General features: G+C 34.1%; 2 protein-coding genes across 2 annotated transcripts; both read left to right on the top strand.

Annotated features, from left to right (window-relative positions):
• Positions 1-625: 625 nt before the first annotated feature.
• On the top strand, positions 626-12,583 carry LOC148599690 (uncharacterized). The gene is made up of 7 exons (XM_088557121.1): positions 626-723; positions 1,881-2,096; positions 8,537-8,697; positions 9,263-9,466; positions 10,256-10,437; positions 10,855-11,029; positions 12,096-12,583. The coding sequence occupies exons 1-7, from the start codon at positions 626-628 to the stop codon at positions 12,581-12,583; spliced, it is 1,524 nt and encodes a 507-aa protein (XP_088413247.1).
• On the top strand, positions 12,583-27,792 carry LOC148599689 (uncharacterized). The gene is made up of 3 exons (XM_088557118.1): positions 12,583-18,913; positions 20,811-20,972; positions 26,676-27,792. Exons 1-3 carry the CDS (start codon positions 12,583-12,585, stop codon positions 26,801-26,803), a joined length of 6,621 nt encoding a protein of 2,206 aa, XP_088413244.1. The 3' UTR covers positions 26,804-27,792.

Here is a 27,792-nt window from a genome sequence, read left to right as displayed (position 1 = left end):
TAATGTTTAAGACATCATTATATTATTTAATTAGATACCTTGATTGGAGTTACATATACCTTTGAATAATAATATTCTCAGATATTTTTTTTTTTTGATATTTGTGGTGCTTGTGCTAGGCGTTGTCCGCGGAAGTTGTAAGCGTCAAAAACAATAGCAAATACTTTGCATGACTTTGATCTATATGTATGGACATGAGCTAGTGAATTTTCACTGTTTTTTAGTTAAGTGCTACTCCGTGTGATGCATTTCGTCTATCGTAATAAACATTTGTTTAGCTGTATTGCTTTTTGACATACACTTGGTCATTTGAGGAGGTAGACCTAGGGTAAGGGACATAACTAGTGAAATCAGTTATATGTTTTCATCATATTTAATCTCATCAAAGCCCATCAAGCATTGATTTTAAATATAATAAAATATATCCAATTTTACTATGGTGCTTTGATGTGATCGATGTAAAATGTATTATATAAACGTTCCAATGATTTGTAAGAGTTATGTTCCTTACACTAGGTCTACAATGTACCTCCTTAAACATTTATTCTTAGCAAAATTTTGGTGTTGTCAAAAACCACAAACTATATATGAGAGTTTGGTTTACAGTATATGTATCGTTTTGAAGATGGATGAACGGACGCAAGATGATGCAGGGGTCTTGGATGGCTCTAGAAATCACTCGAATGATCTGCACAAAGATCAACTTGCTCACAATCTGAATTGGTATGTAATTTTGTAAATGCTAGACTAGCTTGGCGGGAATAAATAGTTATTATGTTGTCCTTCCGTTCGTCAGTCTACACATGTTTTTTTTATCAATTCCTGTACAGCTACTTACCATTAGTACTTTATGCTTTACACAATTTTCACATTGATATTCCATTTCATGGCATTGATTTAAGACATCCTTTCACTGTTTCACAAATTTCTTTATTTCGACATTAGGGTTACTGCAATATGGATCAAGGTATCCTTAATTGAGGTTAGCTCACATCTTTTTTTTAAAATTTAATCCAAACGAATGCATCAAAGTGTCAAAAGAATTATATATAATATGATGATGAAACCTTTTAACGCTCCCGAAGAAACATTAATAAAAACAAATTTTTTGTCAGCTCTTATTTAATATGTTATACCTTAAAGTATGGTAAATTTTGTAATGATATATGTTTGCCCTAAAGCATTATACTATTTGTCATGGTCTGATATGTCTATTGGCCGAAATGTCCGGCATTCATATAGAATTATTGGTTTTCGTGGTCCGAAATGTCTTTGGGTCGAATTGTCCGGCACTGGTAAACATTATGGTTCTTAAAATTTGCGAAACTTCTTAAAAGATTTCTTTTATTGTATTCACTTTCGCTGCATTCTGATTCATTTAGTATAGTTTAAATATGCTTTTATTACGATTTGATGCATTTCATCGAATTGTTTCGTTTCAATTCTTTCCTTTATCGATTATTTTCGTTTCGTTTTGGTTCATTTTCGTTTCGCAATTTTTATGACCCGATAATTATGGGTAATATTGATGACGTAATTTTCTTTAACATCCGGGAGCCATACTGCAGACTATAAGGCCTACCCTGTATTGAAAAAAAACTATGATTCGATTAGTATTTAATTATCGAAACTAGTAAATATTTTCCGAGACTGGTTTAGCGCTCAATCGCACATACACAAGATACGCAAATGCAGGTACAAACCGGATATTGATGCTTTTTCTTGCCATAAGTATACAGAACCAAGTTGATAATACAACCATAAACGCTCCCTTCGAGAGCATATAAGTATGTGAAGTGTAAAAAGCTTTTTTTTTTTAACAATGACATTCTACTACAAACAATCGATTTAATACAAGTGTATTTTCCTATATTGTTTAGGTCAAGCCAAATTCCTGATGATGCGATCGCAATTGTTGGTGTTGGCGGAAAATTTCCAGGTGCTAACAATATAGATGAGTTCTGGCGCGTTCTTGTCAACGGTGAAAACCATGTGATAGAAATACCCGAGGAACGATGGAATTTGGAACATTTCTATTCGGCAGATTTCGATGAACCCGGGAAAACCTATGTCCGTCGAGCTGGACTTGTTGAAGGGTAATTAGTAATACTGAAATTACATACTGTCAAATGGCACGCGTCTAAAAACTACATATAACATTTACAGAATTGCAAACACGATAGAAAAAAATGCATATAATTTCATTCAAGAACGATTTGATGTACGATATCCTTTTATATTTAATTTTGGTTCATAAACAATAAAATATAATTGAACAGAAGTACTATACTCGGCGTCACATAAATAACATACTGTTAAAATTTGAATGAAAATATTTTCTACGACTTAATTGACACCTACCGTCGTTTAAATTGTCTTAAATGACTTGCTCATTCGTTTAGCCAAACGGCCTCTCCCTAAACATTGAATCGTTAAATTCCGGTCAGATTTTAATTCTCGGTGCCAATATTTACATTGTAAAAAGTCGGCCATGTTTACAGTGATCGGGTTGCTAGGAGATGTTGTTTACGTTTAAATGGTTTGTCCAAAAACCGAAGAACCCAGAATGCATTTCGGTGTTATTTCGGATATCTCGGATTTATTTTACGCGAACAACGTACAATACCGAGAAGTTGATCTAGCAGACGATTGTCACCGGAGTTCGACGGGAACTTACGAACTTTGTTTGTAAACAAATCGTCCCGTAGAAACCAACATGGCGGATATTAGTATGGGATTTTCCCGTAAGGATTTGTTACGCATGATTTAAGCTAATAAGCGACTTGTTTAGGGAGAAGCCGTTTGGCTAAAGGAATGAGCAAGTCATTTAAGACAATTTAAACGACGGTAGGTGTCAATAAAGTCGTAGAAAGTATTTTTATTCAAATTTTAACAGTATGTTATTTATGTGACGCCGAGTATAGTATGACTTAAAGTTCAGGAATTGATCCAACAATTTAAAAAAAGGGGGAGATTTCACGGGGTTCCAACGACATAGGGGCTCTAAGCTGGAATAACCCCAATCTCTGTTACCATAAGTAAACGTACTTAGACAGTCGACATAATACGCTAGACTGAAGCTAGCGAACAATTATATGGTCATATCTGATAACCAAAAAATCAAAGTAAACCATAACGTACCATCAAATTGTAATTGTTTTAAAATCGATAATACAAATATTTAAATTCAATATGGAAAGGTTTTCTATTAAAAACATCAATCATTTCACGAAAAAGATAATGAAAAGCCAGTCGATGGAAAATTTTCCAACTGTAAAAGAGGGGGCACCTCACTTGGACCCCATTTTAAGGGCCTTATTTGAAATAGTGCTTTAAATAATGTTTAAAATTTCCCCAACGACAGAGGAAGATATGTTATCATGTTATTATTGTGTCATGACCATTTAATGAAAATGTGTTAGAAAAATAAATTATTTGAATTTTAATTTGATATGGAAATCCCACTATTTTGGGAATGGATAGTCCTCATGTAGGCCTAAAATCTCATCCCGGTCCCAAAATGGACTAATGAACCTTGGTCCCAGCCATTGATTTCGAAGTTGGAACAGAAATGACAGGATTTTTTAATATTTGTTGTTATTGTTTTAATCGGATTTGTAATTAATTCTTGTAGGTTTTTCGAAAGTGACTGAAAGCATGTTGATATTTGAGGTATTCTTTTTCTTTTGTTTTGACCTTTTTTCTATTCATACTTCTGTTTAGTTTTCTGAAATATTTATGATAAAGCCACACCACCAATAAGAAAAGGTCAAGTTTATTTTTAAATTGTAGTTTCAAATATGGATGTTATTCGAAGTATACGAAAATTATTGCGCGGGTAAAGGTAATATCAAACCTCAAATTTCGAATATGCATTTAATTAAGACAATGCAGTTAGGTTTATTCTCTGAGATTTATTACCGAACGGACCGACTAGTCAGTTCGAGTTTTCGAGAAATCGAAGTTCGAGAAATCCAAGGTTATTTATACTGATTATATAGGAGAAAATTTTGGTACTTTGAATTGTGTTAGAGAAATCGCGGGTGTTCGAGCCAACCGAGTTCGAGTGTATTTTTATTCCTATTTAACGTTTTAAATATATATTCATTCAACTTTTGAACGCACCTCTGTTGAATTTTATTGACGGCAAAGTTAGTGGCGACTGGCTTCCGTGGCTGGTATTGACAGCTAGATTCACTTAATCTTAGCACCCCACTTTCTACCAAATTAAGTTTTATTCATTCAGCTGTTTATGAAACATTCGTTAAAATAAAATCATATATTGTTTTTAATTTTCATAACATTCAGATGAATTTTATTTTATTTTTTTTTTTGAATGAGGGCACCTTATATTGGAAGATGGTCATTTCAAAACAGATTGGAGCTGTTTTTGGTATTCCAAAATACGCGTTCAATCATACTAAGGAAAGTCTAGTTATTTATCAACTAGGGGATGCCTACGAAATGGCGGTCGATTGAGCAAAGTGTAGACACAGTACTAATTTGTTCCATACAAAATCAGTAATCGTTGTAAAGGATTTACGACCATCTATCAATGGTGTACAGTTTTGTTCGAATTGCTTTGGTCGTTTAAGAGGAGTTGATCGTTAACCTTTCAGGGAAATTTTTTTTTTGCGTGCGCAATTAACGCGCAAAGATGTGTATTTTTCTACCGCATGTAAGCCAATTTTTTTTCTTCTTTTTTATTCACATTACTTATTTTTTTAACCCTTCCTTACATAATTATCTTTTCCTTTGGTACTATTTCCTGGTTATCATGAGGCTTCGCCCAAGTTTTCACTCCATGGCCAGTGGGCAGCAAGAGAGTAACCTTGAATTTTTATATTGGAGAATTTGGCTTATGTGAACGCTATAGAAAGTCTTCTTGGTCTGGTTTGAGTGTCCAGACTTTGGGCTTGTCTTTGGGTGCAGGTGTTTTAAAACATAAAAAAGGGGGAAGGTTTACCGCGGATTTGTGGTCCAGATTTATTTTACACATAAAAAGGTGGAAGGTTTACTTCGACACATTCTAAATGTGTGAAAATGTTTGTTTGTGATTGATGATCCAGTCGTTTTTTTTTTTTTTTTTTGTTGTTTTTTTTTTTTTTTTTTTTTTTTGGGAGGGATGGGGTGGGAGGGAAGGAATAGCTGGGTTGAACACCCTTTAATTTTCTGAAAGTTCTGCTCCATTCACCCAGTTAAAAGGAGCATAATAAATTCTTAAATTATACTCAATACAATGGGTAGGGGTTTACCAGTCATGCCAGTGTACACATAAGAAGGGGTAGGAGTCCGGACTTCTGGCGCAGATGTTTACACATAGAAGGGGGATGTTTATTTCGGCACGTTCTACGCTTTTCCGGGTCTGGACAGTTTTGCACCCCAGAACAAAGGTGGATGTCGTTTAGTTAAGCAAAATAACAAACTAAGAATACTCGTGTAACACATGTACACATGATTCGAACAGTACGTCGATTAAGCATGCGCGAAAGCGTATTAGGTAGTACAATACAGTTAGGTTATTTCTGAAAATTTGGTCCCATTTTGTTGAAAAAAAGCTGTTGTCAGGCAATCCGCACAGAAATGTCTAGTGTTTTACCATAAAAAAAGTGCGTATTTTTTTAAATCCATGGTGTGTGGATGTTCAAGTCATTTATAAGTAATTTAGTGATTATTGTTATAAAATCCAGTAGCCACGATAACATACTGGAAAAAAATATCACTGAGTTATAGTACAAATCAGGCGTGCCTTTTCAAAACTAACAGCCAAATACTATGTTTTATAAAATATCAGGCACGTAGACACTAACACAGGATGAAAGCATGCATGAAGTAGGTGGAAAAAAGGTTAAAATGATAATACCCTTTTCGATTTATTCTCTCACAATTTTAGTTCTAAAAGTTAGTGCGAAATAAGGTATTTTGAAAATCAGCCATCTGACGCTGAGGAGAGAACCTAATACGGCAGGGGACTGAAACGTTCCGGATACCATTTTTCATTTAAATTACACCTGTTTACCATTACATATATTACATCTGTCTACGTATAAATGCTTAACAACATTTAAACATTATATCCACCCAATTTTTAATTTTAAGTTTTACCAAATTCGGGGGTAACTTGGTGTGCGAAACAGTGCGCCTTAATGTAACTGTAAAGTGCACCCTTATACATGTAACGCACGGACCAATGACGGTCTTCAAATTTTGATATAATCCCGAAAAATCGGGTTTTCCGTAGAGAAAAGATTGTTTCAAAAGACAAATTTAAGGACACAGCACTACATTTATACCTCATATCACAAATAAATTCGACCTTCAGAGGAGTTGCGGCTCAAAGAAATCGGTCTCTTAGTTTACATAATTAAAGGTTTTCGATATTTGGGGGAAATTGGCTACCATGACAACCCTAAAATTAACGATTCATTTTCTTCTTACAATTAATAAAACTCTCATCAAACTTTACTAATATACATTTATTGACTTTCAGGTTCCTGGCTACCTAATTTCCCGAAATGCCGCTATGTCCTATATTATGACGTACCTCCTTTTTCGGCCAAAGCGCCCCACCTTTGAATTGTTTTTGACATATAATGTTAATGGAACTGCATATTATTAATTGGGACGTCATTACATATCAAATTTGATCGAAATCGGACAACAGGTGTTTAATCATATTTGGAGGGTTCTATATATATATATATATATATATATATATATATATATATATATATATATATATATATATATATATATATATATATATATATATATATATATATATGCTAAATTAAGTAAAGATATTCCAAGTCCCTTTCCTTAACTTTGGAAAAACTATAGAAAATATGCATAAATCGGTCAAAAGTTCCTGTTTTTTCGTTACTATGGTAACATAAAATATCAATTAACTTTTTGGCATGATATTAACAGCTTATTAAACTCTACCACTATACCAATTTTCAAGTTCCTAGCTACCTAGGTTTTCGAGATAACGCAATGTCCTTTATTATGTCCTATCCCCCTTTTCGGTCGAATCGCCCCTCCTTTGATTTTTTTACGGGAACACATTTACATGTATGTGATGAGATCTAACTTCCGTGAATGTTCCTTTTAAATCTCCCAAGCACTTGCAAGAAAACATGTGGACAAGCTCGCCGATAAAAAATAATGATAATTGAAATTTACTTTTCCAAGAAACGTGTAAAAGTCGCCTCTCGTTTCCGGATGAAATTTTGAGAAACATATCGTACATTGAACTGCATGTTATTAATTGGGACAGCGTAAAGAACTTGAATATCAAATTTAATAGAAATTGAACAACTTTGAATTTTTGACCGCAGTGGCGGCTATTGAATAAAAGCGGCTGATACTTAGTTCAAATTATTAATTGGGCTGTAGATTCTTAATCGGGACGGCTTGAATAACTTAAGTTTCAATTATCATCAAACTCTGACAACTTTGAAATTTCGACCGCGGTGGCGACCATTTTGAAAATGGCGGTCGATACGTAACTCAAATTAACAGTTGAGCCGCAGATTATTAATCAGGACGGCTTAAAGAACCTAATTTTCAATTTTTATCTAAATCGGAAATTTGGAATTTTGGACTGCGTTGGTGGCAATTTTGAAATTGCGGCCGAGACGCACGCAATTTTTTTTCGGATTTTGTTTCGACAATTAAGCTTAATAATTATACCAAGTTTAGTGGAACTCTGACCAGCCTTTTTTTTTAATATAAGAATTCAAAATTCCCGGTGTAAAAATGGTAACGTTCAGTCCGGCGGCCATTTTTTTAAGTTCTGCATCCTTCCAAGAATGTTCTAACTTCTTGAAAAGTTCCTTCTCAGTCGGATAAGGTACTTTTGAGAAAAAGGGCGGACATTTTCAGGAAGTTTTATGACAGGAGAATTAAAATATTTAAAATTCAGGTTTCCACGAAACGTGTAGAAGGCGCATCCCGTTTCCGGATCTATTTCTGAGACGCAGATTGTCAGATGATTAATATTACACGAAAGGGCCTAAAGAACCTAGTTATCAATTTTCTTCGAAATCAGACAAATTTGATTTTTTTTGCCGGGATGTCGGAAATTTAAAAAATGGAGGCCCAGCTGTAACTTAAATTGTCAATAAGGCCGCAGATTAATAATCGGTATGACTAAAAGAACCTTAAAATTCTTTATATATTCTCTATAACGCTATACCCCATGACCCCCTGGCACTATTTCAAATAAGGCCCTTAAAATTGGGTCCAAGTGAGGTGCCCCCTGTTTTACAGTTGGAAAAGTTTCCATTGACTGGCTTCTCATTAATTGTTTTCGTGAAATGTTGATTTTTTTTTATAGATAACCTTTCCATATTGAATTGAAATATTTTTATTATCGGTTTTAAAACAATTACAATTTGATGGTACGTTATGGTTTACTTTGATTTTTTGGTTATCAGATATGACCATATAATAGTTCGCTAGCAATTGTTGGCTAGTTTCAGTCTATCACATTATTCTATTGTATATTTAATTTATTCTTCAACTTTATTAGCTACGACGAATTCGACGCTAAAATGTTTGGAATAAGTGAGCTGGAAGCTGCAAAGATGGACCCTCAACAGCGATATGTTTTAGAATGTACACATATGGCATTGGAGGACGGTGGCATACGGAGATCAGATATAAACAGCAGTAAAACTGGAGTTTACATAGGTATGCTGTCTCGTGAGACTAGGCATGATATCTCACGAGACAATGTATAATAGCATCTTGTGAGTTTATAAACCCTGAACTAAAACCTCTGATTTGTAAGCATAGAAGAACGCATGAGAACCCCAAACGACGACTGGAAATTCTTCCTTATTATTAAAAGCCATAATTTTCGATAAAAATTAGTATACCATTATTTTATCACATCTTTACATGTTGCAAAATATGAATTTTACGTACATACATGTAGGCCGCACGTCAGGCATCCATATCTAATCGAAATCTGCAAGACAAACGGTAAACGTTGATATATATAATGTATAAAGCTATTAAAAGCAATTATATGGTAAATATTATAGACTGATATAATGTGATACTAATTTTCCCGAGTGATTTATTTCATTGTCGTGCAAAAAATATACAAGGTGTCTTTTCAGTACAAGTGCATTTTCCTGTTTTTGTTAGGCATGCACATACTTTGCAGGGACTTTTTTTTAAGATCACACGCATACTAGTCAAAAACTCACTCAGATGTACACATACATGTACCTATTTTAATCTTCTTTAGGTGTTATGAATGACGACTACAAAGGTTCTACATCTGATGATCCGGCTGTTGCTAATAACTACACTTTAACTGGGACAGCCCCGAGCATCATATCGGCTAGAGTTTCTTACGTCTTCAATCTACAAGGACCATCCATGACAATTGACACAGCCTGTAGCTCGTCCCTGGTTGCAATACATTTGGCATCACAAGCATTGAAAACAGGTAGTCCTTTGTTTTTTTTTTTTTAATTATTTATTTAGTTACTTATACATGTATTATTTGTTCAGTATACATCTTTTTCTACAATGTTCATATTGATTGAATTAAATTGCATCGTTTTTTATCATTTTATTACCAATAAAGAAATAATAAATAATAAAGAAAACTTTTTTTTTAGTTTTTTTTTTTCACAGCTTCACCTTTTCTTCAAGTATACGTTTATCATTTATTGATTGTTAAGATAGTCCATTTGAGCATGAGTAATTGGATATACATCACCATCATCACCTCTGTCTTTCATTTCACCAAGCAGTAATTTATTAAATAGATCAATTTATACTAGATAATTATGGATAACATTGGCAGTGATACCATAATAAGCATGTACATGTGCATGTTTTCTTTCTATTTTTTTTCCTGTGCGGATATAATATGGATTTTATTGAGTATATATTGAACTGGATATTATAGGTTATTACTAAAAGTGCGGTATTTTTATGCCTTTTCAGAGTATGTTTTTTTGTTTTTGTTTTGTTTTTTGTTTTGTTTTTGTTTTTTCGTTTTTTCGTTTTCGTTTTTTTGTTTTTGTTTTTTTTTTTTTTTTGGGGGGGGGGGGGATAAAGTAAAATATTTTTAAACTCATTTGATCAAAATGATATAGGAAATCTTATACTAAATTATTTATTCTCATGGTACATGTACTAATAGTTAAACTTGACTGTCAAATGTTCACCCACCGCCTGTTTCCTAGAGAAACTGACACTTCAATTTACTGATCGTTTCCTTCAATAGGTGATTGTGATTTGGCAATTTGTGGAGGTGTAAATAGTATTTTGTATCCAGACATATATGTACCTTTGTCAAAAGCCAGGATGGTTTCCCCAACAGGACAGTGTCAGACCTTCTCAGATACGGCAGATGGATACATCCGTGGAGAAGGTGCTGGTATAGTTATTCTGAAGTCCTTAAAACAGGTCTGCATTAAGTATATTTTCTTACATTCTATGAACTGTCGTGAAACTATATTTTAAGCATAAATAGGGTAACTCAAGTCGATCTTGTTTGGACACTTTTCAATCCTTGGATACAAATGATACTTTAAAGTATTACATATTTACATCATGGTGATACATGTACGAAGGTGCAGGGCAATGAATTATGCATTAGCACTAAATGTTAGCATTAGACTTGATTTCACACTGTTATGAGAAAGGGCTATTTAATAGTGAAAATACAAAAACAAACCCTTGGTACAAATGTATGTCAATTCTATTACTTCGGTATCGCTCTTAGGCTTGTACAAAACGACAGCTTCCAAATACAAACTATCATTTAATGAAATGATCTCCGAACAAAGAAGCCCCTTTATAAGGTAGGCATACTGTTTGCAGGCAAAAGAAGATAACAACAAAATTTGGGGAACAATTATTACCGGATGTAACCAAGATGGTCGAACTATGTCACCTATAACAGCGCCCTCTATGAAGATGCAGATGGAGTTGTTAAAGGAAGTGTACACAAGGAATAAAATAGATCCCGGGACAATGCAATATATTGAAGCTCATGGTATGTACTTACAACTCAAGATCGAAATTTTTATAAGTTATGCCTTACAAAAAGTTTTGATATCGCAATATACAAACAGACGAACACGAACTATTGTATACACGTAAAATCTGAACAGATTTCGACCTCGTCTTTTCATATTTTATATTAATGGATGACACATATACGGTGATGTTTTCATGTGATTTGTAGACTTATCTGAGGGCCGAGTGCATCTTTATTTACTTTAACAAAAATAACAATTGAGTTTATTACTTCTTGTACCGTTGACATCTGCTATGTACTTTTGATCATTTTGCTAAAAGGTCCAAATGTTTATGTACTTAAGGCAATTTACCCCATTTAAGAAGATAACTCATATTATATAATGAATGATTGCGTGTCTGGACTAAGATTGACTATTGACAAGGTCCCTACAAACGTATCAACGTGTTTATTAAATAGTCCTTGAATTGTATTTTAGATATAAACATATTTGTTTGTGAAAATTTTCTTTTTGTCTGCGATTGTGGTTATTGGAGAGAAGACCCGTTTTAACATGGATTATTTTCTTTTCGAAGTATAGCGTCAATAAAGTATGAAATTGAAACACCCTGTCAATACTATGTACGTGCACGCAACATAGGAAGATGGACCCAGACACATGATACACCGTAAACTTTGATTGGTCGTTAAAATTAATGAAAAATAGTTATAGTGAAATATTTTATTAATTATTATTTGTACATGCACTCAAGATTTTAATATAAAATTAGTTTGCGAGTGCAAACAGGTACATATCTGATACTTTTGCAGATAATGAGAAGGTACATATGTAGATATAATATGCACTTTATGTTTAGACTCAAATATTATTCAGATGTAAATTAAAACTCTGTAAGATAAACTAGAATTACACTTGATTTTCCGATATCATGAACATCAAGTAGATTTGGCGATTAAGCGTTAAGAATGATAAATACACAATAATTCGTTTACAGCATATATCTTGAGCATGTACTGATATTTTATTAGTTTATAGTTAAATATAATACATTTTTTTGTTTTGTTTTATTGGTATTTCTAGGGACAGGGACGCCAGTGGGAGACCCGATCGAAGCAAAGAGCCTTGGGGAGTTCTTTTCTAAATCTGACATGAATCACAGAAAAACAGCCACAAAAATAGGATCAGTAAAAACAAATATTGGACATCTTGAATCAGCAGCCGGAGTAGCTGGTATAATTAAAGTTCTTTTGATGATGAAATATGGAGAGTTCGTACCAACACTACATTTCAAGAGACCTAATCCTAGAATTGATTTTGACAAATACAATATGATTGTCTGCCTTGGGAAAAGTGAATGGCCTACTTTGCCAGATGGCCGCAGAGTAGCCTGTGCTAATTCATTTGGGTTTGGTGGAACAAACAGTCATGCCATCATTCAACAGTTGCCCATTGAAAGCAATCAGACACCTTCTGAGAACATGTTCAACAGGGTAGTGATAGGCTTTATATTGTATTTATCTCAGCACACGATATGGCCAGTTTGTCAAATAGCCTATATGATTTTTTGATGAAATTTGAATGTCGAGGTGGTGATTGTCTTTCATCGGTTGCCTACACCAGCTCTGCTCGAAGGGACCATTTTAGGTATAGACTAGCGTTTGTGACTGATTCAAAAGATGATCTGCTTGAACAAGGACAAAAACAACTTGAAACGGTCAATGAAACTTCAACTCCTTCTTTTCAAGCAAGGAATATCATATTCGTATTTTGTGGCGTTGGTACTACTTGGTATGGCATGTGTAAAGATATGATTGCAAACAATGCAACATTTCGTAATTCAATTGAACAGGTTGACAGTGAACTTTTTTCCTTTACAAATTGGTCGATTTACCAAAAGTTAACTACAATGGAAGATGCAGTATCTGACCCATTTGTTGGACACTTAGCTATCTTTACATGCCAAATTGGACTTACTGACCTTTTGTCCTATTACGGAGTAAAACCAGATGTTATTCTAGGACAGTCAGTTGGCGAAGTAGCTGCGGCTTATGCATCGGGTGCACTGGTATTGAGGGAAGCTGTAAAAGTTGCTTACTATAGGTCACTTGTTCTCTCGACTGCTAGTGGAGGTTCGATGTTTGTTGTTAGTAATCTAGCTATCAAGATCATTGAGGATGTATGTGATGATTTTGATGAAAAACTTACCATTGCTGTTTATAACAGTAGCACGTCTGCGACAATCTCAGGGTCAGATGATGCTGTGAACGAAGCCATGCGGTCGTTCAAAAAGATTCAGGAAAAAGAGATGAACATGTTAATTACTAAACTAGATGTTAAATGTGCATATCACAGCATTTACACAGAGAAGGGAGCAACCGACTTAGAAAACTCTCTTAAGGATTTAAAAGGAAAGCAACCAAACATCAAACACTTGTCTACGGTAACTGGAGAGGAGGTGGCATCAATACAGTTCGGTTCGCCAAAATATTGGCGAGACAATGTTAGAAAGCCTGTTTTGTTTCACCAAGCAATAATTACATCTGCCGATATGAATGCATTGAACATATTCGTAGAAATTGGTCCAAAGCCTGTGTTAAGAACCCATTTACAAAATATATTTTTCACCGGAGACGTTCAAGATATTTCCTCAATGGAAAAGGGATCTGGAACAAGGAAATTTTTGAAATCTTTATCAGAGATGCATAAATTGGGAATACCTTTAGCCATGGAGAAGATAAACCCATTTTCCATGTTGATTTCAGATATCCCAAGATGCATTCCAAATAATACAAAACATTTGTTTGAACCACAATCTACAAAACTTCGAAAACAAGGAAAACTTGTCGGAAGCTACAATCACCCTTTTCTAAAAAGGCAATCTGATAAGGGTGTTCCATTTAGGATAGACATTAGCACTAAAACAACGCCATACGTGTACCAACATAAGGTGGCGGATTCAATATTAGTTCCTGGAGCATTTCATGCTGAGGTCGCATTTGAGGCTAGTAAACATTTACTGGAACTTTCTGTTTATGATGTTGAGGTTTCTCTTAATTTCCATCGGCCGCTTCGTCTTTCACCTGAAATACCTTGCGAGGCACAGTTTCGCCTAAAATCTATCGACCCTAACAAGAACCTCGCATTCAGTATAGAAACAGGAAACGAGGTAATAGCAAATGGAACATCATCTTTTATCACCAGAAATAATACAGACCAATTAAATCATGTAGATGTTGAGAAAATTAAGAACAGATGTATGCTTGTTCATCATAAAGAAGAAACATACAAAACTCTAGAAGTTCTAGGATTCTCGTACGGAACGGAACTAAAACTACTTGGTAACGGTTTCAAAAATAAGGATGAGTGTCTTGTTGAAATTGTTCTACCAGATTTGATAATGAAAGATGTGCACAAGACAAACCTTCATCCTGCTGTTTTAGATGGTGTTTTACAAATGCCCGGTGTGACCTATAACCTGCTGAAGGAAAAGCCGACAGGACAGCAACTTCCCTCCGGTTTCAACAGTCTGACTTTAAGGAGAGAACCCCAGCAGCACATGCTCGCCTATATGAACAAATTGACATCAATTGAAGACCAAACTAAGTATGATTTTTTGCTGCTACAGACAGACGGTATAGTTATAGCAGAAATTAAAGGTTTCACATTTCACTCCATAGAAGACATTAATTTACAAACTAATCGAATTGCATATAAAATAGAATGGTCAAAAACAAATCGTCAAGAAGACCATTTAGACACAGAATCTTCAGCTGCAAATGTCTATAAGAGTTCTAACTTGTCAAACGGCAAACAGTTTTTTGTAGGCTCCGAAGACGTTTCGTTTGATAGAATGGCATACAGCAAAACGAATGGAGTTGATACAGATTTTAAAGACGAAAAGTTGTTTATTGTGTCTATGGCCAACAACATAAATAATGAAATAAAAGAACACTTGAATGATGCATTTAAAGTATCATTGTTGCAGGGAAATGACTCTCATGTAGTTGAGAAAGCATTGGAAGACAACCTTGTAAAGAACCATGGATTTTCCCCAAAATGTAAAATTATATTTGCTACAGGAAACATGAAAAGTGTCTACAAACAAGACGGTTCCGTCTTATTTAATGACATCATGAACAACTGTGACGTATTTTTAACTATTTTGAAGTACCTTGCCGAAAGAGATATGGATATTCCTATTTATATCGTGACACAAAACACACAACCCGTAACTAACAACGAAGTGACCAATATAATTGGATCGGAGTTATGGGGACTAGTTCGGACCGTCCTTCGGGAACATGATTTTAGGTTGTATTTAATAGATATTGATCAAGATACAGAACAGAACATAAATCCTTTAAAGTATATATTAAAACATATAGCGTTTATCGAAAAACCTGAGATGGCGATACGACATAATGAGATATTTGAAAATGAATTTGTCCGAAAAACAGATCTTGATCGTAAAATGATACCACGTGTCAAATCGTTTGATCATTTATGTGTTGCTGAATTACGTAGTACGAAACTTGAATGTGTTGAAAATTGCTTCTATGCATTGCAAGAAATAGATGAAAACGATGCAAATAAAAATGTTAAGATTAAAGTTTCCGAGGCCTATATACACCCCAAAGAACTATATCCATTAACCTTCGAACACGCAGTTAATCTATTAAAGACGTTTACGAATGATACCCAAGACGGTTACGGAGTTCTTACATTTGAGGTGTTTGGTACAATTTTACAAACTGACCACAAGAGCAGCTTCAATGTTGGAGATGAAGTTGTTGCTTGTTATCCTCTCAAAGTTCAGTCAGTTATTAATGTACCGAAATCCTGCATTGTGCTGAGGAATAATTTACCTAATTACAAACCTGGAATGTTTTGTCTGATGACGGTACTGTGGAAATTGATAGACAGATGTCCCTCAAAAGAAAATTATGTAATCCTCTGTGAAGATGAAAACGAGTTTTATGTCCAAATAATAAAACGTCTATTGCTTTCTCGGCATATTGGGAAGGTAATTGTTTGTTCTTCGAAAAAATTACCGATTAGAAATGAGAATGATGTTTCTTTGATCTTAATGACGAGACTTGACTTAAGGCTAGCTCATAAATTCATAAAAGGAAATTCGACTGTCAAGAGAATAGTTGCAATACGCCAGTTTCTTGCAAAAGAGGTGGAGCGTTATGTTCTTGCTCATTCTCACCAAACAACAATAGATTGTATTGAGATTGAAAATACGTTGTCGAAAGAATCAATAACAAAATCGCTAAAACAAATATCTTCTTTGATACGGAAAGAAAAGTTCGTTTTTCCATCAGAAAACAGAAGCAATCCTTTATTTCCACGGTTTGACATTATCAGCATGCCAACTGATATGAAGGACGTGCAGACTGGGATAAGGTTACCCGACAATCTCATCTTCAGAAAGAATGCAATTTATATTGTAATCGGAGGGCTAACCGGTTTGGGATTCGAAGTCATGAAAAAAATTGCCAAAGAAGGCGGAGGTATTATTGCGAACATTTCACGTCGACAACCTTCTAAGGAACATTTATCAATGTTGGATGAAATTAGCCAGCTTCGAGAGTGTTTAGTCGTATCAAAACAGGCTGATATCACTGACTTCAAATCCTTAAAAAAAGCAATTGAAGAAGTTAAAGATGAATTTGTCTATCCTATTAAAGGTATTTTTCAAGGCGCTGGTGTTCTTGACGATGGTGTATTCCTATCAATGACGAGAGCAAAGCTAGAAAAAGTGATGCGTCCAAAGGTATTAGGCACGTGGAATCTTCACTTGATATCTGAGCAATTAAACCTTGACTATTTCCTTGTTCATTCGTCAATGACGTCAGTTTTTGGAAATGCAGGACAGACAAATTATGGAGCTGCAAATTCGTTAATAGATTCCTTTGTTTATTTCCGACGGCATCTAGGACTCGTGGCCCAAGGAATCAATTGGGGTCCATTAAACGTCGGTATGGCTATGGATGACAATACCCTAGAAGACATTCTATGGAAACGTGGACTCCGATCTCTCGATGTCGACACCATCAATAGGTGTCTAATAGAAGTCCTTAAACATGACATACCACAGATAACTCTTGGTGTATTTAACTGGGATACGGTGGCCTTAGGGTTGGCATCACAAGATAAACCACTAGTGTCCTACCGATTCAGAAATCTGATTAAAACCAAGACGTCATCAAAAGTTACGGCAGTTGATGCCACTCGTTTTAATTTGGAACAGTTCTCCACAAAAACGCCCATTGAAAAAAATAAGTTGGTATTCAATATTTTGAGGCAAATCGCATCGAACGTATTTGGCGTCAATAATTCAATGATCACTGAATCAACTTTGATATCAGCACTTGGAGTGGATTCCATGCTAGCCATGACATTTACTCAAGCTATAACGAAGACATTGCACATAAAAATATCATCCGTATATGTGCTTACAGATGGCATTACACTGCGCACATTGGCTGACGAAATATATTCAAAACTGGACAGGTCATCGCTGCAAATCACTCAAAAAAATGAGCGGACTGAGAATGCTTTAAATGTTTCTTACTCGATGACACAATACGAAAGACGCGCATATAATGCGTACTTACGAGACAAATTTGATCCTTCACTTTATATGTTTGGTGATGTAGAAACTAAGTCTAGTCTAGCCAATATCGATTATTGGCGTGAAAAAGTGATGTTAATTCATTATTTATATCCAGCCGCAAGAACATTGTTTCTACCGGGCGACAATGCGATACGTTACGGTGTTAAACGAGTAATTGTAGAACCTGACTCGGTGAAAATAGATTTCCGAGTTGTTGATGTATCTCTGCTTTTACACAAGACACGTCATCCACCAAATGCGAGTGATTATGTTTTCGATCCAGCCAAGGATTTGCCAATAAGAGTTTTTTTTGCTCATAAAGGGAGAAAGGCACTGATCAGATTTATATTCAATCATTTAGCATTTGATTTAACATCAGTTTCTTTGATGATGCAATACCTTCGACCAGATATTCCAGTTCCGGAACCACATGTACATACAGATATAGCTGATATTTTAGAGCAAAAACTTTTAGAAGACCATGATGCGCTAGAAACATACTGGAAGTCATCTATCCCCGTCAATCTTATGCCTATGTCTCTTTCTACATCAGGGAATTTAGGGACTGATCCGAAACATTTCAAGATGCACCAACTGAATGTCCCCACAAAGATTAAAGAAAGTCTTCAAAAAATGCTTGATCGGTATAAATTGACAAACTTTCACTTTTTCTCGACTTTGTATGAGATTTTACTGCATACGGAACTACAACAACCTATTATCACACTAATGACAACTATCGATTGTCGGATGTTCTTCTCTGCTTTGAGAACTGTTGCAAATCGATTCACGAACAGAATTCCGCTTTTTATTAATTTTACCGACGAAGACGAATTTGTGTCAAACATTCTCTATAGAAATAAAGCAAAAATCGTCGAGTCATTACAATATGGATATATGCCATTTATGCAAATTTTATCATACGTTAATGAATGCGAGGTTAATGATGTCTTCAGGCATCACATTGTCATGGAAGACACAACAAGGACATCATCACTAGTTTTGAGAAGTCCTGTTCAATTCAAGCGTATTCAGTCCGGAAATTATTACAATGAAACTTTGTTGTATGTTTGGAGTGATAAAAACTCCGGCAAACTTGAGCTTGAACTAGGCTGTAGCACTCTGATTATCGACGACGAAAAAGCCGAACACATGCTGAATTTCATGTTATTAATGATTGAGAGATTTGTTTCTAATCCGGATATTTCACTCCTGAAAATGACTTCATATGATGTATCAATCTGTTCCAATAGAAGGATGACAACAGGGACTGCTGGTAAGTACATACATTGTTTTTGAAAATATATTGAAACCTGTACTCTGACAAATATGTGTTAAGAAGGTATTTCTGAAGTAAATCTTATTCACATGATATAGAAGGAGATTTGAACTGACATAATTTCAATACATCTATTTATTTGATGTTCACAAGTTTATTTCAAATTATTATTGGACTGTATACATATATGTACCCAGGTTGATTTCTAATTTACTTTCCTTAAATATTCCTTGATCTCGCTTTCAATTAAGCCCTTCATTTGGCAAAACTGTCTACACCAACTATTCCCATTTTCAAATATAACAAACCTTCATTACAGCACAACTCTTATTAAATTTGTCTTTGCATAGCTGTAAGATGATATCATTACATACTGTGGTTTAATTTGAAGTCCTTGGTATCAATTCTTGTTGTTAGAGATAGTGGTTCGTGGGTCAATAAAATACATTTAAAAGCCAAGGACCAGTTTTACGTATTTACAGTTGAATAATGCCTTAGTAAACTTTTTTTGCTGGAGATTAAAAAGCAAATATTTTGACGGCATTTATTTCTGAGGAAACGTATTTCTCAACACTGCCCATTACTCGAAGTTATTTTGATAACGAATGTAATTAACGTAGATTAAACATCTATTCAGAAACTGTTGCTTCTCTTTTGACTTCCCCGATTACGAATAAGACTTTCAGTCAATCAAAATTCAACTCAGACGCCATTGCTATGTTTAAGACAGAAGGTAAACCCCGAGTTTACCGAATTTCACTTTTAAGTGGAAAGATCGAAACATCCGAGAATACTTAACGTCATTCAAACGAAAATTGACACTACATAAATCATGTTGCACCAAGGCCAATAAGCCATAACAAACATTGATTCGCCCACGAAAAACAATCCCAAATATAGATTCCCTACGAAAAAATGAAACCATAGTAAATTACACGAATGATTTATTTCGATTGTATACATAAGAAATAAAATATCTAACTACATTCTAAATTTATTTTCTGTCGCTTTAACATGACCAGGCTTTCCTCTTGTAACGTTAACTTACAAGCAACCAATCTACAAATCACCTTTAAAACGTGATTATGATTTCACCTTCGTATTTTGTCATCTTATTTGGTGTGGTTTTAAAATGATCAATGCGTTGTTATATTCGGTATTCGGTATTTCTGTAATCTTGCAATAATCATTGATACATGCTTTTGGTACACCTACATACAAATATATAGTTCTTGGTAGAGATTCCTCATACTTTGTAAGAAATAATTCCAAATCATCTTCCAAATATACAGAGGAAGATCTTTACGAAATGCTGGAATTTTTAATCGACAACATATTTGTCCAGTGTGGTGGACGTGTTTTTCAACAAACGGTTGGCATTCCAATGGGAACAAATTGTGCTCCTTTACTTGCTGACCTATTCCTTCACTCTTATGAGGCTGACTTTTTAGCTAATCTGATCACAAAGGAAGAATATCGTTTGGTTAGATCCTTCAATCTCAGATTCCGCTATATAGATGACGTATTATCTTTAAACAATCCTAATTTCTGGGATTTGATACATCGCATCTACCCAAAAGAACTTGAGATAAAGGATACTACAGACACTGTGAAGTCAGCCTCATATCTTGACCTACACTTAGAAATCGGACTTGACTTTTTATGAGCAACTCGGCGGGTGTTTCTAGTAAAGCAGAGGACGCTTATCCTACCGGTGCACCTGGTGCATGCTCCCAGTTTTAAGTGCTCATTTCTTTTGTTACTTTGTATGTATGATGTTAGTTACTTTATGTTCTTTGTTGTGTATGTCTGTTTTCCATGTCTGGTCTTTGTCCCTGGATTACATTCTTTTGATTACCGCTATAACCTTGGTTCCCTTGATTACTCTTTGTAGACTATTTTACGAAGTCCACACGTACTGGATGGGACAGGGATGTGTTTCTGGCAATAGACACAAATGGGAAGAAACATCTGAAGTGGGGATCACATCTAAATAGCATGAACAAAAGTATACCCTTAAACCGCATCCAAGACATTGAAACCATAAAACTCAATGGTAAGCATAAGTATTTGTCGACATTAATGAAAAGTCTGCTCTATCAACTGATTTCTATTTACAGCTTAAACTCGTTATGTTTCGCATTTAAATTTTCTTTTTTTATTGCTTCTTTTTGTTTATGTTTTTTTATTGATAATAAATACAAATGTACATGAAATGAAAAAAAAAAAATAAAAATAAAATAAAATAAAATAAAACATAATGAATGTTGAATTTTTCTGATGTATCATATCATTTAAATTTGAATTAAACACAATGTGTGTACGGAGATAGTTCACATAAGACTAATGTTTGGAATGACTAATTACTTAGAACTGATTGGTTTGAAGTTGGATATATTACGAGCCAAATCTGCAACATGTCATTGCAATAAACAATGGGTGATAAATGAATAGACATATTAGAAACGAATTCGTTTCCCTGTTATAAATTGAATAAATACTTGCTCTCTGTCTGTTTTGTGTGTATAAGATGTCATGTAAATATATTATGTTTAATTCAATTTTATTTGCGACTTATTTTCGTTACTGTATATACATAATTTCTCTCTTTATTTTGAATAGGTTTACTTGACTGTCTCTTTAACCTGAGGACAATTTAAGTAAAATCCCAATTGCTAATAAGTTTTATTTAACCTGCTTATTTTCCCCAACAGTCATGACACATTGCTTGGATTTACATAATCTTTATTGGATACAATTCTTTTTATTTTCATTTTTTTATTGTTAATATTTTCTGCTCTGTTTTGACTTTAGATTTAACTGATTGTGAATGGTGGTAATTGTATACTGCTACTTTCACTACTTTAAAAAAAAACAAAAATAAAAAACAACAAAAACAAACAAAAAAAAAAAAAAAAACAAAAAAAACGACTGAGTGGTCGTACCATGATAAGTCATAATGTAACTGATACAGTCCATATGCAACTGATAATGATTGTCAACAGTACTGAATTAGACTGATACTGTTGGTACAGTCTTTTGTAGTAAATGTTTAAGTGGAATATTGACTTAGTAAGTCACTTAACTGTCTAAACTTATTTTGCATTTAATGAGACATATTTTTATTGATAAAACGTATTTTACGTATAATCAAACGTTTTTGGACTGATCAAACGTGTTTTGCGTTTAATCAGACGTATTTGGACTGATTAAACTTACATTGTAATTAAGCAGACGCTTTGAAACTGACTAAAGCATTTTGCGTTTATTCAGACATTTTTTTACCGTCTTAACTCATTTTGCGTTTAATAAGACATTTTAAGCTTATTCGAATATACATGTATATAAATGAATGAATTCATATTGCGGTCATTCGTTCCTTTTTTTATACTGGTTTATCTCGTGTTTTATGTTTTGTTGCTTACTTAATAATACGTCATTTACTTTCTTTCTAACTTTTCCTATCATTACAATTAATCATTCAACTATCCCTTATACTCTCTTTTGATATCATAACATAGCCTTATTTTAGAACAATACAAAGCTGTAACCACGACGGTGTTGCATATCGCCTTACGGCGTCGCTACAATATAGCTAAATAAATTTCCAGAAACTTCTCGCCAAATACATGCACATGCATGTACACTATAGTCAGATGCATATGTAGGCAGTCCGTCAAATCGCACCCTACAACATATTGAAATTCTCTGTAAAATCCCTGACACCTCCCCCCTTTCCGTATTTTAGATCCGCCATCGCACACACTTGAAGGTTGAAACTCTATAGTAGCATTCATTCAATATTGCTTTGTTTCTTTTATCATATCAACGAACCGTGTGGGATGAAACAAATATTTAACAAATTGCACTGTGTACCTATACATGTACGTACACTGCCTGAAATGTACTGTGATTCGAACATCTTTAACAAAATGGCAATATATGTATCTTCAGAAAACAATCTTATCCAAATCTTTGTCAATTTACAATGAACACCTCTGTTCGATAATTAGTTTAGATGAACTGCTAGCCTTAGTCTTTTCTGGTTTCTACAGTTTCAAATCGAACTCGATCTATGCAGCTAAGTCAAAAAATGAACTAAATTATAGAACTTCAGATATGTACAATTTTTGAATTACATGTACCTCTCAATTAATCACATTTAGAGGGATGTAGGGAGAACAACTTTTCGTGCTATGAATATTAGCCTTACTCTACAATTCAACGCGGTGTGAGACGAAGAAATGTTTCATTTACATAAATTCCGCCGTTTAGAAATGCACGTAAAAATAGCGGATATCAAAGGGCAGTTTCTGTTGAAAAAAAAAGGTATGCAGAAAAATTAGAGCGGAATTAGGCAATAATAATCTGACCTCACCCCTCTTTGTTTAAAAACAGTTTTCGATCGGAAACACCCATTTGCATATGAATTAATTATGGTATCTGCCCTGTACATGACATATCGAATCATAACTAGAAATATTTATTCTCTGGTGAATCGTTAATCTTTCATATCGTACCATTTCTTATTTTCTGCCTCATTATACACGCCGACATTAATGTGGAAATATAATACATGTAGATGTATATTTAATCGTAAGCCGTTATATTGGTATAATACAACAGTAATGTATCCAAACGTTGGTCAGCTAGGGGAGCAGACCAAATGTCCGATTTTTTATGAACTTGGTTACTTTTTACAAGTGTAACAAGGGGGCGAATAATTCAGGTTTGTTGCCTTAATGTCGAGCGAATGTTTTTTTTTTTCAATAAAACGGGAGCGCGAACGTCTTCTCCGCATTTATCTGTTTATAAGGTACATTTGTACTTACAGATGCGTATCTATCGAAACACTCCCTTCAGTAGTCGTAAACATTCTAGGGAGTTGGGATGACATATATTTCACCAGATATACACACTCTGGGTGGTGATTGATTTCACCCATAGTTGTACGAGATAAGACGAATTACGTTATATGACACTTGTGACTTAATTTTATGGTGATAATTATTATTTTAAGAGACGCTCTCCTGATGAATCCGCCACTGTACAATACATGTTTTAGTTTAATTAGAATACTGATACTATTAGCAACTCAGAGCCCATGCAGAAACATTTACATAAATTCATTTTAGTGTTGTTTTAAGCATGTGACTACACTCGTGTATGTAGTTTCGCCATATATTAAAAGGAAGTGTTGAACTAGAACAATATGATGGTGTATCTGTTCAAACTTTAATTCTTAATATCTAGTTATGTCTATTCTTTTAATTAAAAGCACAATATTTTTCTTAAGTTGCAACGTAAATCACAGCTACTTTCATGAGTGTCGCCTTTAAAATGAGCAAAGTTTCCCATTCTAACACCCAACAAGATATTTTTCTTTTTGAAATCTCAGTCTTTATTTGGTGGTTTGGTACCTGGTCGTATTATTTCAGAAATATTTGCACTTCACGATAAGTAACCATACTCTCTGTACACCAAATGTCTTCTTTTTACATTTATTTCATTTAAATTTGGAAAAAAATATATGACGCCTTATAGCAATAAATAATATTTCAAAATCTAGTATTTGACATCGCATTACATATAACTTATTTCATATATGCCTCATTACCAAAAATAATCTATAATATGTAATGAAGGGGCCATAAACTGGCTGTAATTACATATTTTTTATTGTACTTGTCTTAATATTCTTGAACTTCAAATTTAACCATGAATCATGAAAAACAAAACAAAAAAAAAAAAAAAACAAAAACAAAAAAAATACGACTCGGGAAGTATGGAAGCATGTGCATACACGTACATGTAAATGCATGTTGTCACAATATTCATATTTTATTATGTTTACATGTATATGTGTGCCAGGCTGTAGCTTGTAATGCAATTTCCTCTGCAAGGGCGGATCCACACTGTGAAAGGAGGGGTGCCAGCTGGGGTTCCTCTGAAAAGGGTGTGTGTGTGCTAGGACATTATTTACATTTTTTTTCCAATTTTAGACATGAAAATGACGAATTTTACAAAAAAGGGGCTGCCAAACCCCTGCACCCCTTCCACTGCTCTGAACGGATTATACTAATCGAGCTGATTAACGCTAACTAGATTCCTTGTACAAATTCTAACACAAAAAGGAGAAAGAAGTTCAGACGCAATAAAAAATTCTAAGAATTGTTTACCTCTCAAAAAGATTCCTGTTTTAGTAGCTGTATATATAGGACACAATGGTAACATAACTGTTATAGAATATAAGTTCAAAGGAAACATCATTTTCCAGGACAGGGGCGAATCAATAATATTAGAAAAAAGAGGGGCTCTGATCAGGTTTTTTACAAATATTGGATACGATCTATCGTTTGCTACTGACTGTCAGTAAGTTGTTATAAACATACCTTTTTTTTGCTGGGTAAACATACATGTACAGAGCAGTAAGTGGTTTGTGCATTGAATTCTGCCTTACACCTGTTGTCATATTTTGACAAGGTAGCATTGTTGTTTTGAACATTTACAGTGTCAAAATTTTAGTTTTTGGTCAGCCAATCACGTCTGTCTGCTTCACATGAAGAATGAATAAGTGAGCCAGTTTATGCAGTCTTGCCCCCCTTTCCTCCCTTCAGGCAATGGGAAGGGCAGGATCGTAACCCTTGCTTAGCGGATGGGTTACATAAATGCATTACATGTATACAAATGGGTGTCAGTTTTTCATTGTCAAAATATATGTACCCGTACCTGTTTATCTGGTAAGTAACTCCCCCTTCCCTCCCGTGCACCTATTGCGCTTTATTTGCCCGGTGCCCTTGTGGGCTAGTCATCGAGTTCTCCTTTTGAAGTTAAAAAAAACATTTAAAAATTCTTTTCTTGGTACTCTTGTATTGGTAATTTTAGTCAATGTCTTTCATTTTATTCACTTGTGCAATATCACTAAGTATCCATGCATATTAGCTTGAGCGTTTGAGCGTAATGTTAATAATGTACCTTTCTCTTGTCCGCATAAGGGTTTAAAAAAAACCGTTCTCATGACCAAATTTTCGTATGAGCATGAATGTAAATTAACATACGGGTGGAAAATTATCCATTTTATTCACTTGTGTAAATGATCACAGTGCAAAGTTCAAGTTTGCTAATGTGTACATGTTGTAAATTCATTGTGGTGAGTTTTTTCTTCAATTGATAGTTTGATCCATACGTGTACGGATAGCAAAATATACATATCCTCGTTTTCGACAAAAAATAGAATTCTGCGCAGACTAAAACAAGCAAAATGATACAATTTGACTATATTGGTATTCAAAACTCAGGCAAATTAGATATTCTCAAGTGCCACTACTGGTAAAGAAATCTGATTTTAATGACGTTGAATAACTGAATTACAGGACCAATTATTAATTTTTATTAGACAACTATCTTCTTTTTATGTTCTCGAGTTTATTATTGTTGAACTATACCAGGAAAAAATAACCGTAATGGAAGTGTGAGGTTTAACGCAATAGAAGTTGGTTTAACCCACTTTCATATTAAAATGCCTGTACCAAATCATTTGGTAGTTTCCAAATTTCCGGTTTTGTCATTGGTTATACGGACTTCCCTTCTGACTATACCTTTTGACTACTGCTCAATTTGGTAATTGTGATATTACCCTACATTACGCCGGTTTTTTCCTATTTTTTTTGTTGTTGTTGTTGTTATTGATTGTTTTTTGTTGTTGTTGATTTTTTTAATTGTTGTCTTATTCAATAACTTGTGTTTACTTTTCTTACAGAAGACACTGCTATTGTCTTGTACACGTCGGACAGAAAATACATTTTCAAAACTCCGGACAAAAACAAGGCTCTGCTATGGGGAATGACACTGCGGAAAATGATGGACCAAACACAAACTAAACTCTGAGTAACAATGAATAGTAATGTTTTTGAGTATACAATGGTTGATGTATGCATTATTCGATAAGCTTTTGACACAAAGAGAATAACCTATATTATGTAAATGTGAACCCATTGAAAAAAAAAACTGCTATTGGCTAGTCAATAAGTTGTGTTGTATACATCAGGAAGTTTTTTCTTATTGTAAATTAGCTATCTTTGTAAGAATCATGCAAAATCTGAAAAAAAATGTGATACACCCCAAAAAAGGCTCTATATTTTTATTTCTGTAATTAAGTCTTCTTATGAGTCTATACTATGAAATGTGTAATTATTCATTCCAATCTGTCTGATCTTGGGAGATCATCATCATTGAAAATCCAATAGATTCTATTGTATTTTAGTGTCATTTACAGAGTTATCTCCCTTAACTTTGAAAATTACAGTGCATTCTATATAATTTTTATCTCCTAAAAACACGGCTTATATGAAAAACTGAAAGTTAATTTCTGTTTACTATGGCAATTTAAACAAAATATCAAAAATAAAAATATGTAGGCTTTTCACCCGTGAATCACATTTTGATTCGTGATACAAGTAAAGTTGCATGCATATGTATTTTGATTGACTTTTATGCATTGTTTAGGGGACAACATTTGAATCTGAAATTGCCTGACAACTTTTGTCAGAAAATTTTCAACCACACCAGAGCTAACGTATATATTTTCACTTTACTTAATATGATGTTAATGGACTGATGTAGTATAATGTATTCAGTTAAAAAGAAGGTGGAAGCCAGACTTTTTATTTAATCTTTAATGACCAAAATATTTATTTTCAAAAACTACCACAGCGCAGAATAAAACGCCCCTTTTTTATTCATGATAATGTTAATTGTAGTTTTTCTCATATTATTTTTAATGAACTTTCAAATAAATCAATTATACTTTTGTTTAATGTTCAACTGTAAATAAAGATAAATTCACTAAGTCAATAGAGTTTTTGTACTAAACACGT

Source organism: Perna viridis, chromosome 13, assembly GCF_037379345.1.
Source record: "Perna viridis isolate PV_CMFRI_1.1 ecotype Kerala chromosome 13, ASM3737934v1, whole genome shotgun sequence".
In the NCBI taxonomy this organism is placed as follows: domain Eukaryota; kingdom Metazoa; phylum Mollusca; class Bivalvia; order Mytilida; family Mytilidae; genus Perna; species Perna viridis.
The sequence above is the reverse complement of the archived record's forward strand: the minus strand, read 5'-3'. Positions and strand labels throughout refer to the sequence as shown.